The 12,498-nt window shown below is 46.3% G+C and overlaps 1 protein-coding gene across 1 annotated transcript in view; it reads left to right on the top strand.

The window, feature by feature from the left end:
• Positions 1-157: 157 nt before the first annotated feature.
• ube3d (ubiquitin protein ligase E3D) overlaps positions 158-12,498 on the top strand; it is a 29,017-nt gene continuing 16,676 nt past the window's right edge. Inside the window, exons 1-6 of the mRNA XM_061081351.1 lie at positions 158-397; positions 2,855-3,066; positions 3,603-3,693; positions 5,550-5,772; positions 11,740-11,812; positions 11,894-11,972. Coding sequence (XP_060937334.1) covers positions 306-397; positions 2,855-3,066; positions 3,603-3,693; positions 5,550-5,772; positions 11,740-11,812; positions 11,894-11,972 — 770 coding nt within the window. The 5' untranslated portion in view covers positions 158-305. The remainder of the gene's footprint in view (positions 398-2,854; positions 3,067-3,602; positions 3,694-5,549; positions 5,773-11,739; positions 11,813-11,893; positions 11,973-12,498) is intronic.

The raw sequence follows: 12,498 nt of genomic DNA, 5'->3' as shown, positions 1-12,498 counted from the left end.
GCAAAAGCTTAAACGGTCACACCTTTATCAGATATGTGTCACTAAAATGTGAAAGAGGGGTTGAGACGTTTTTATTTTGAAACATCTGACCGGATGCTTCTCTCTCTCTAAGGTAAACTTGACCCCGATGCGGCCGTCACGCTGCAGACGAGTAACATCCTCTGAATTCAACCTGATCAGTGGGATATACCGTTGTGTTTATTTCCTGTGGATTAGTTTTACTTTACAAAGTCACACAGCGAACTGAGCGTTTATTAGTGAAGTATTTCTTTTAGTAGCTTCTTCCCAAGTGTCGCGGGAGCAGAATGGCCGGTTTAGAGGTGCAAAGAAAAACACATGAGGTCGGAGTTTTCTTAGAGCTGAGGAGGAGGCTTCACACAGGACTCCTCATCATCAGGTAATTATGAACCAGCACAACAGTCTGGTGACTGTGGTATGTGTTGGTTAACCTGATAAGGCAGCTATGCTAGCTAAGCTCAGTAGCATAGACTCTGTGTTCGAACTCAGCCAACTAACTACAAAGCTAACAGCTAACTAGCAAACTAACTGGTTTCAGTAACATCTTCCAAACTCTAGCTTTAGTTCACTGTTGTTTTGATTTTAACACTTGGCCTCATTTCACTGTTCCACCTGCAGAAGCTTCAGCATTGGTTATTTACTCTAGAATGTACAACAACATAAAAACACTAATGTAACTGTAAAAACTCGAACTAATGGACGAGTCAATGCACAATTCATCATTATTCAGATCAGTTTTCCCCCAGAAGTCTGTGGTGTCTGCTTATTGTATCTTAAGAAATGTAGAAAAATCAGCAATTTGCAGAAATTATGTGCACGTCAAATAAAACTGTAAAATATACTTTTTAACTCCATAACCTTTGTTTGACACCAGATACATTTCAGCTTACCATTTGACAAAAGATTCCAAACATCAAAAAAATTATTAAAATATTATGATTATATTATTATAGATTAAAATATGCCACAGTTCATTTGCTTCCCCTTGACTAAATGCAACATTTAGGTACAACTTCATATTTATACTTCAATATAACGATTCTGTAGTATAACTAGAATGGAACTCTGTAGAGAATATACCTCCACCATATTCTCTCGATGCAGATTTTTTATACCAAATTGTACACACTCACAAAAATCAGTCTTCATTAAGATTTATGAATTACTCACGGGGAAAGTGAAAAATGCCCTATCTCACACTGATAAAGAAAGGGGGGCGCCCATGTCCTGAATCCACACCAAAATGTAATGGATTCTTCCCTGACTCATACTGCACCTTCCACCAAGCTTCGTGGTAATTGCTCCAGCTGGCTTCACGTAATCTTGCTTACAAACAAACGGACAGGAGTGAAAACATAACCTACTTGACAGCGGTAACACAGATGTAACACTGACAAGTGGCAATTCTTATTATTTCATTCTGATCCTGTTCTAATCCTGAAGTTAGAGTCAGTTATACATTAAATCCAGCCAAAATAATCTCTACCAAGGTCACATAATAACCAAAGTCTCACTCAGTGTCTCCCGGCATCACACAATGTAGCCTAACTATCACTTAATGCACACTAATAAAAATGTATGTGATAGAATGATGTCATAAAACAAGAAAGTGAATAGTATTATATACTGTACTTGGAATGTGTATCTTCTGTTTATATGTTTGAGTCCTGTTGTAAACCAGTATTTAATATTTATTGTAATAAACTATTATAAGCTATTAAATAACTTCATGAACATGTGCAGTTTAATATACGGTGGCAAAGATCAGAGCCATAATGATGTGTGTTCCTACTCAGTCTTTAACATTTCTGCTGACAGAAGGTGGATGTAGTAAACCCGTGGCAACAGTAGATGGTGCTAAGGAGATATGTCATATAGGAAAGTGAACCATGTCCTTTGTGCTTAATTTACAGTGGAGGCCTGGCACTGTACAAATCGTATTCTTACTACATGTACATGTATTTTGAGAAGCTAATATATGACTGGAGATGATGTGAAGACTATAAGAGCCAAAGGGAAATATTTATCTGACGAGGAAATTAAATAAAAACCACGGACGTCTCAGAGATGGACTGTAAAGGAGCGTTGGTGTAAATGGAATAACATTCCTTGAAGTGCATCCCTGTCACCAGAGGATCTGCTCAGGCTGCATTCAGTTTGTTGTTGAGTTAAAACAGTTTTTCTCTCAGCGTGTGGCCCTCATGAGTTCAGTCATTACTCAGTTCTTCTTTTAGCTGAGACAGCATCATCCAGCAGGAGGTAGAGACAGAATGTATGATTGTAGTGGCATCATTTATAACAGTGCTTCACTGTATTAAGCTCAGTTCTTGGGGAAAAAGTGGAACAGGCACTGGACTCTCACTTTTAGCTTCTCTACCTTTTAATAACTGCTGCCATTCAAGAGAACTTGTCGATGAAGGAACACATTGTGTGCTCATTACAGACTGTCCTGAATCCTGACATCTTAAACAAGGAAAAATGGTCAAATGCATTTTCCACTGTGGTTTTGAGTTTGCCACATTTTGGGGAATCAGCTTGATGGTTGTTTTAGTCCAAGCTAGATAAACACATTTTTGACCATTGAACAATTATTTTCAGTATTCACGACTGTCAAATTATTTTCTCAGTGAATCGTTTTTCCTTTAAAAATGTGAAGAAATACTTTATACTTTCAAAAAATTTCAGATTTCTTGTTTTATTCAAGCAATAGTCTTAAACCCAGAGAGAAATCATGGGTTCATCATTCCATAACCACTTATCTTGCAACCAAGCAGTAATTCTGTGGTGATAACTATATACCTGTGCTTACATAACTCCGCTCCTGTCTGCTCTCCAGGAAAGACGGAGCCGGAAGTCCTGCTGATGTGGTTGTGACAGGTGGAGATGCAGCGCTCTGCGTCCGGACTCTGCAAGGCGACCTCAGCCTGGGTTTGCCATCAGGAGTCACCTTGGAGCTGGGATCCTGCATTCCGACATCCGCGGGAAAATCCTGCGGAGAGGAGCTACATTACAGACTGCGCATCAATGTTGCAGAGAGCTCAGATGAAGGTAAGTTCTGGGATGAGAATGGAAATGTATCCAGACACGTGTGAAGTCCCTCTGCTTTGCTAAACTCCTTTGTGCCAAGACGAGAACAAAGTCTTTTGGTTGCTATTTAGAGCTCGCTGTCTATTCTAAATTAATTGGAGTCACTTGGTCATCTGAGACAGTGCAGCTGTAGATTTTACTCTCAGGATACTTAGCGGCCCACATGCAACTGATCATTGAAGTCATGAGAATACTCCTTTTTAAGTTTTTGAATTTATCTCGTATCATCAAAGTTGTCTCCAGAGTAATTGTATAATAATGATATCCCCCAAACTCCATCTTTAAGCATTTCCTGAGATTATTGTCTGACTACTAGTGTGAGATGTGATCTATAGCAAAGGACAGTCACTGACGAGTCCAATCCAAATGAGATTTATTGCCCCCTCTCCGGCCAAGCCACCGCCGACACCCAGCATTCTATCGATTTTTTTAGTACAAGGTTACCACCCTTTCACCTAATCTGCCTCATTTTTTTGTTTGCCTTTGGCCCTCCACAGAGGCTTCTGACAGTGTGATGGAGACACTCCGGGCAAAAGAGAGTTATTGCTTCCACTGCCAGGGCTGCATGACCAGGCTGCTGGAGGACAGGTGAGGAACAGACGGAAGGGGGGGTCATCAGCGGAAATGGGTTTTTTATTCACACCCTCCTCCGCAGGAAGAGGAGCAAAGAGTTTATTGATGGTGTGACCCAGCAGTGGAAGCGATAGTCTGAGAAAGAAGAAGTGATGGATGGAGCTGGAGCTGGAGTCCACAGTTGTCAGCCTGACTGGGCTAGAGTTATAGAGTCAGTGTGACGTAAAGGTCTGCACTACCTATTAAAAAGAAAAAAACAACAACACCAAAAAACAATTGTTTTTCTTACCTCGAGGTGGTTCAGCTGGACAGGGGTATTGTTCTTATTGCCTTCAGCTTGTAGCTTTCGCTGGTCAGCAATGTGACATGCTGAAAATTGCAATAGCTGCATTACAGAAACCCTTGCCCTCCAGCTCTGTTTCTCGGCAATAACCCACTAAAAGTTGCCAAGAATTTTTTTTTTTGCTTTCAACTTGGTCTAGGGAAGTTAAATATGTCAGGATTGAATTGAAAAGTTATAATTTCAACAACATATTGCAAAATAATGCTTTATAACACTATTTTTTTGGGCTGCTCTGAGGTATTAATGCTAGCATCGAGGGCAGCCATCACAAGGTCCCCTTTACAAATGGTCTTTGTGCAGCCTGAAACAGTCTAACACAACAATCCTGCAGCAGGTTTTAATGCTTGGTTTGGGTTAAAATGATTTAGGAGTTGATTTGACTGTATGATTGCTCTGGAGACTGCAGTTTGTAATGTTGTGTTGTGTAACATTTAACGTGTAACGTTAAATAAAACAATTAGAGAAATCAAGATTATCAAAATTTTAGTAAATAACATGACTTTACAACCTTAAAAAACAAGACATAACAACATATCAAATGTCCAAAGGTCAAATCAAGTTAGTTGAGTAAGTTCTTTTCATCAGTTTGTAAAGAACAACCTTTAATTACAGAAACCATCTTTGAGAAGAAATAAAAAAATGTATGCTTTTACTTTTTAGTCCCATTTGCTAACATGGAAGAGGCAGGATTTATGACTAAACAGCAGCCAGCCACCATCCATCAAGTGTATTTGGCATCCCTTTCCCTGTCTTTTTGTCCATACATTTGTCCATACAGTATATGATCAGCCCCTTAATTCACATCTGCACTTAAATTGAATGGGTTCCTCCTGGAACCAGATCCCATCTTCTGTAAATTGGTTTTGTAGTTTTTGTTTAATCCTGCTAACAAACAAACCAACAAACTAACAAATAGACTCGGGTGAAAACATAACCTCCGGTAACTAAAGCCTTCAAAGTGATCATAAAGTTGAAACTGAAATATTATCACCTTCATAAAGGAGTTATTACACGAGTGTTGTATTTGACTGTGTAAGCAAGTGCTTTACTGGAAGGAATTACAAAAAGTGCTGTAAAGAGCTGAACTACTCAATATTTATCGTAACAATGTATCAAATGACAACGTGCAATGTTCTCACATGAAATGATCAATCATCTCTTTAGCTTTATTTACTTCTAAGTTTTCAGCCCATTGGTTTGTTTCTTTGGCACTGATCATATCTGCCTCATTTCCAGCTGCAGGAAGTAGTTTCCTCCAAAGAAGCTTTGATAACTTACTAGCAGCAAATGGCTGAACACAAGGTTAGCAGCTGGCTGGTGGAGCACATAGGAGTATTTAGCAGCCACAGACCTTGAAATAATTTTTACATTAATTTCTCCTTTTTGGTTTCTGACCTTCGCTGATCCTCGGAAAAATCGCTGCTTATTGAGCAATAACAGCTCCCACTGCAGCACGAACCAATTACTACAGTTTCCACATGGACAGTAAAAGAGAGAAAACCCCTAACCCTTTTTTCCTCTCCTTCAGAGTGTTTAAGAGAGTGCTTCCTCTCCCTAACGGCAACTGGAACGCCCTTGTGGACGACTGGTGTTGCCACTCAGATCCGTTTGCCAAGGAGAAGTTGCAGCCGAGACCAGAGGACTGTTTACTGGGCGACACTTTCCTCCTCTTAGCCAGAGATGACAGCTGTGATCAGAGTCTCACAGAGGAAGTGAGCCGAGTCAGCACAGAGGACGGTCAAGATTCAAAGGTGAGAGACATGTGATGGTTTGTTGCTTTAGTTGGAAGACAAACACTGAAAACTTTAGGTTACTTTCGTAACCCCGGTTCTCTGAGTAGCATGAGTGAGATGTCTCACTATGGGATACGCCCCTCGCGCGTATTCACAGAAGCACTATAACAAATCGCCAGCCCTGATAGGCTGGCAGTCGTGACGTCCGCGTCAAGGTGCCGCACCTTAAATACGGCGGACGCGGCGTCACACGTCATTCGAAACAAGCACACCTCTTCTCGCTTCACCCCAGCAGCAAGAAGGGCGGTCTGGTGAGACATCTCACTCATGCTACTCAGAGAACCGGGGTTACGAAAGTAACCTAAAGTTCTCTTTCTTAGCATTCGTTTCGATGTCTCACTATGGGATATGGAGACTCCCGTATTGCCAGACAAGCTTATCTCGGTGACTGACCACCAGCCCCCCCCTCACTCAGGAATGAGATCCACATTAGAGCCCACGCTCAAGACAGCGTGGGTCAGGCCAGGGGATGTGACATCCAACCTGTAGTACCTCGCAAATGTGAGGGGAGAAGACCAGCTAGCTGCAGCGCAGATGTCTTGGATAGAGACTCCCTTGAACAGGGCCCAAGAGGTAGCGAGACCTCTAGTAGAATGTGCCCGTAAACCAGTCGGAACCTGAAGGCCCGAGCTGGAGTAGGCCAATGCTATGACATCCACTATCCAGTGAGAAAGTCTTTGTTTGGTGATTGGTTTGCCCCAGTGGGGCTTAGCCCAGGACACAAACAACTGATCCCCTTTCCTAAAGTTCCTTGTCCTTTCCACATAAGTGTGTAAGGCACGGACAGGGCACAGCATGTGCAACCGCTGCTGTTCCGCAGAACCATAGGGAGGCGGCTGAAAAGCTGCCAGTTCCACTGGGGAGCATGGTTTAGCAACCTTAGGAACAAAAGCAGGATTCGGCCTCAGGGTCACCCCAAGGTTTCCCGGGGTGAACCGCATACATGCCGGATGTACAGATAAAGCGTGAATATCACTCACTCGTTTAGCTGTAGCCAAAGCCAATAACAGAGCTACCTTCAGGGATAACGTTATCATGTCGACGTTATCCAGTGGTTCAAAAGGATGACTAGAGAGGGCACCAAGCACCACTGCTAGATCCCAAGATGGTGACATAGTTTTAGAGATGGGAAGCAACCTCCGTGCACCCTTCATAAAACGACAAACCAGGGGGTGTTGGCCCACTGGTTTTCCATCAAATCCAACATGGCAAGCGGAAATAGCTGCCAAGTAAACTTTGACAGTAGAAAATGCCCTCTTTTGATCAATCAAGTCCTGTATGAAGGACAGGATTGTACCAACTGGACACTGAAAAGGGATTTCCTGTGCCGAAGCACACCAATCCTCAAACAATCTCCACTTACAGTCATAGAGAGACCTAGTGGATGATGCTCTGGCATTCTGAATCGTGTTAACATCATTCTGTGATAACCCAGTCAGGCTCAGATTAAACCACTCACGGGCCAAGCCCACAGGGCGAGGCGCTCCGGATGAGGGTGAAATATCTGCCCGCGCGCCTGAGAGAGCAGGTCCCTGCGCAGCGGGAGAGGCCACGGGTGACCGTGGAGGAGCTGCCTCACTTCCGCCAGCCAGTGCATGGACGGCCAGTGAGGAGCGATCAAAATCAGTGACAGACGATTCTCCCGCACCCTGAGCAGTGTCGGGGGAATCAAAGCCAGAGGCGGAAACGCATAAAGCGGGACGCACGGCCACTCGTGAGCGAACGCATCCAGCCCCAGCGGTGCGCTCCGGTCGTGCAGGGAGAAGAACAGTGGGCACTGTGTGTTCGCCCTCGACGCAAACAGATCCACTGTTGCGCGGCCGAAAAGTGACCAAATCTGCTCTATTACAGACGGGTGAAGCTTCCACTCCGCGTAGAGAGGATTTCCCCTGGACAAGAGGTCCGCACCCACATTCTGAATTCCGGGAACGTGGGTCGCTCTCACTGAGAGGAGATGCACCTCGCCCCATAATATCAGTCTGCGTGCAAGAGTGTGTAACTGTAGAGAACGTAGACCCCCCTGGCGATTGATATACGCCACTGTGGTCGTATTGTCCGTCCTCACTAACATATGATGTCCCCGGAGGAACGGCAGAAAATGTTTCATCGTCAGAAACACTGCCATCAACTCCAGATAATTGATATGGGCATGTTTGAGATCTGTGCTCCACATCCCATTCGCGGATCTGCCCTCGAACACACCGCCCCAGCCTGACAGGCTGTTGTCTGTCGTCACCACCTTTCTGGCAGATACCGCGCCCATGCGCACACCCGCTGTCAACAGAGACGGCCGTTGCCATGGTCTCAGCGCGCTGACGCAGGACGCGCAAACCGTGACACTGCGGCGCACAGGATCCAGTCTGAGAGAGGCCACCCAACGCTGGAAATCTCTCATGTACAGCCTGCCCAGCCTCACCACCAATATGGTTGAGGCCATTAGTCCCAGTAACCGGTGACACAGTCCGTACGTGACCCGACGTGTTACGGCAAAATGAGAGAGAGTGGACCTGAAGGTGTTTACTCTCTCGGCTGACAGGCGAGCCGTGTAGGTCAGTGAATTTAACGTGAGACCCAGAAAGGCAATGTCCTGCCTCGGTGTCAACACGCTCTTTTCCCTGTTCACCACAAACCCCAGATCGGCCAGGTGTGCCAGCACGATGCCTGTGTGCACCGCCGCCTCTTGCTCTGAGCGCGCCAGCAGCAGCCAGTCGTCCAGATAAGTGGCCACGCGTATGCCCCGCTCCCTGAGGGGGGCTATAGCGGCGTCGACACATTTCACAAACACCCTCGGGCTCAGTGACATGCCGAATGGGAGTACCAGGTACTCGTACACTGTGTCCTGAAAAGCGAACCTCAGATATCTCCTGTGCGGAGGATAAATGGGAATTTGAAAATATGCGTCTTTCAGATCGATTGATGTGAACCAGTCCCCCGGCCATATCAAACGTATCAGCGTTGAATGTGTCAGCATGCGAAACTTGTATCTCCTGAGATACGAGTTCAAAATGCGAAGGTCCAGGATGGGACGTAAGCAACTCCCCCCTTTCTTTGGGACCAGGAAATACCTCGAATAAAAACCTTCCAGTCTCTGCTGGAGTGGCACTATTCGTATGGCACTTTTGTTTAATAGAACTGATATTTCCTCCCGTAACACCCGGGCCGACTCTCCCTGCGCACGGGAAGCGATGAGGCCGCGGAAACGGGGGGGCATCGTGGCGAATTGAAGCCTGTAGCCTTTGGCCAGTGTTTTCAATATCCACTCTGACGCTGTGCATGCTTTCCAACTCTCTAACCTCAAAGTTAGGGGTGAGTGAAGCTCTGTCTGACACAGACGATCTCTGGGGGCCTGCCCCAGCTGCACGCCTCCGAGTATCACCTGGCCTGCTGACTGGGTGATGGGCCCGGTTGAGCAGCCTGGGTCGACGGGGAATAGAAAGGCTTCCTCGGCCAAGCGGGCTTGGCGTCCGGGCGGCCGTTGGCGCTCGCACCCGGTTGAGCCCTGGGGCGCTTCGGGATGCGGAAAGCAGGGGGAGCGCTCCTAGAGGCCACCTGAGCAAAAGTCTGCCGGGGGGGCGGGTGCGCTGCGGCAGGTGCTTTCCTCGGAAGGCACAGCTGCAGAGCCTCATCCTCCTTTTTCTTCGCCTCGCAGCGCTTTTGCATTGAGGTGAGAGCGGAGCCGAAAACACCCTCGGGGACAATAGGCATGTCCAGGATGTCCTCCTTCTCTCTATCGGACAGATTGGTCAGATTGAGCCATCTCGTCCTCTCCTGTAACACCAACATCGACATGCATTTCCCCGCCGCCTGTACAGCGCATCGCTGTACGCGCAGGCAGATATCCGCAATTGTGGTGATCTCATCCCACGCGGAACATTCAGGCACATCGGCTATGTCGTCAAAAAGCTCCGCTTGGTAAGCTGACAACATGGAGGTGACGTTGAGAGCCCTCACTGTCAAAGCCGCTGCTTTATAAGCTCGCTCAGTCATGGCAGACTGGAGGCGATCGGCTTTAGTGGGGAGTGTGAGGGCCCTGGACGAGGTAGCTGACAGCCTCGGATGGAGGTGAGCTGCGTCCAGGGGCTCCATGGGAGGCATGCGGGCCATGGCATGTTTCTCCATCCCTTCAACATCCAGGGAAGACGCACCTTGAATGGTGGCTTTGCTGGAGTAAGGGTTTTGTTTCCATGAGGCGGTAACTTCCTCCAGGAGTTCCGGGAACACCGGGAGAAGTTGTCTCGCAGCCCTCTTCGCCTGGGGTAATTTCCTAAGGACCTTGGGGCCTCCGCCACGACCGCGGGCCATGGAATATTCAGTCTCTCTGCAGCGCGTCTACACACATCGTGCATGTCGCCGCTAGGCTGGGGCGTGATTACCCCGGCCGAGCCCTTTGCAGGGCTTGGAGAGCTGAGAGCCTGTGCCGGTGGAACGAAGCAGGATTCAAAATCCTCATCGTCACCATCCGACACCAGACAATCTTCGCAGTCGGACTCATCCTCCTCCTCATAGTCCAACATGAGAGGTGGCTCCGTTAGCGGGTCCAGCAAATCCAGCGTGAAGCCCCAGCGCCGAATCTCTGGTTCGGGAGCGTCATCCTCGGCCACACCGGGTTGGGGTTCCTCGGTGGCGGCCATTGAAAGGATCGGGTCTCCCTCAGCGAGGCTAGCTTGGCGCGCTAGCCGTCGACGGAGGCTCTTCGCTGTGAAGCGGGAGCAGTCGGCGCACGAGCCCGGGTTGCTGATGGCGGCGCGGGCATGTTCCAGCCCGAGACACGCGGAGCAGACCAGGTGAGTGTCCGTGCTCGACATTTTATTTCCACAGGTGCACAGGCGATTGTCATCGCCTAGGTGCGGGGTGGAATGAAGCTTTGCAGCTTGCTCCATTTAGCTTGGTGTGCTAAAGGGTAACGAATTATCTGGAGTGATAATCCCTGTTAGCTAGCTAGCTCCGGTAGCAGGCAGCGCGGTGACCGCAGGCTCCCGGTGCCGTTTAGCTATTTAAATTTTTAAAAACTACCTATGGTGAAGGCAGTCGGGTCGACGTTGCTACTACTAGCGTCCGGCGTAGGAGGTGTTAGCTCCGGTCTATGGACAGCAGCTAGTTAGCATCGACGTTGAGTAGAAAAATGCTTGTTCGTGAAGCGAGAAGAGGTGTTTGAATGACGTGTGACGCCGCGTCCACCGTATTTAAGGTGCGGCACCTTGACGCGGACGTCACGACTGCCAGCCTATCAGGGCTGGCGATTTTGTTATAGTGCTTCTGTGAATACGCGCGAGGGGCGTATCCCATAGTGAGACATCGAAACGAATGCTAAGAAAGAGAACATAATTTCAGGATCTTCACTGTGTATTGTGGAAGAGGCATAAGAATAAGACAAGAAAAAAGATGAGACATTTCAACATTATTCACAGGATATGAAAAGAATTCTTCCTCTGATTTAGTTTGACATTTCTTCCAAAAAAATTGTCTTATGCCTAACCCCATAGTTTAGGGAATTTCTAAAAAGTCTAAAATATGTTTTAAAGAGACTATGTCTGAGCAAGAGTGAAAAAGTAAAAGCATAAAAATTTGTACTTATTTGCTACAGTGACGGAGGAAGTGATGGAAGCACAAAATGGTCAAAAGATTTTGTAATAAAACACAAAAATTGGATTTATAGTGGTACCACATAAAGTATACTCACCCACTGACACTCAATCCCCACACGGCCGCATCAGTGAAGTTAAACTCTTTAACACTATAGACGAGGATTGAGCTCCCTGTTTTTCTATTAGTCATTCTCTGCATGAGTGACTCTGTGCTTGACTGTAACAGAGAGAAATAGAAAGGGAAGAAATGACAATCTGCCGACCTTATATCTGTCTCTATCTCTCCTCGTCTCTCCTCCACCCTGATTATATTTCTGGGTTTTACATTTATTCCTTATAGAAACCCTGCCGCCGACTGGTACTCATCTCCTGTAAGAGCTGTTCTGCAGAACTGGGAGAGGCCGTTGCACCAGGTACATATTGTTCTATTTGTTTTTCATACATAATCATCATTTTCAGCTGTGTGCATGAGATTTTTCCATTGTATCTTACAGGGACCCTGAAATTGTACTTCACACAAGTGTTGGTGGAGCCTGCAGTGGGAGACAGGAAGACAGAAGCCTCAATTAAAAGGCAGGTTTTTAATCCAAGCTCTGAGTGGTGATAAATAGAGAACTGTAGCCAAAAAAGGCTGTTTCATAGGGAAATAAATTGTATTGTATTCTGCTGAACGTTTTCTGGGGGGAGTAATGCATAATGCCCTCTGTGTTCAGGCGGTTAAAAATAATAATGACACTGTTACAAATTTAGTTCCGAATTAAACATTTAATGTCGGTCATTGTGCAAGTTTTAATGATTTATTGATAATGCACAAGCAGTTAGGCAATTTGTTTGGGGATGAGGAGGGATGCAATACCCTTTAAACCAAAGTGAACAAAAAAAACATGCTGCTAATTCCCTCCCAATTTTGCTTTCCGCTCCATGATCAATCCTCTGCATGTGCATGACCATAAAGAGTCAAATAATTTTCCGAAACTCTGTCTCAGAGCAAAGCAAGAAAGTCACGTCATACTGCGAAAAGTTATTGATTCCTCAGTGTTGTTTTGGTGTAATGTCTGACTGTTGATATGGTTTCCAAGACAAAACTTGTAAATTAACA

This window comes from Limanda limanda, chromosome 11, assembly GCF_963576545.1.
Source record: "Limanda limanda chromosome 11, fLimLim1.1, whole genome shotgun sequence".
NCBI classification, from domain to species: Eukaryota; Metazoa; Chordata; class Actinopteri; order Pleuronectiformes; family Pleuronectidae; genus Limanda; species Limanda limanda.
The sequence above is the reverse complement of the archived record's forward strand: the minus strand, read 5'-3'. Positions and strand labels throughout refer to the sequence as shown.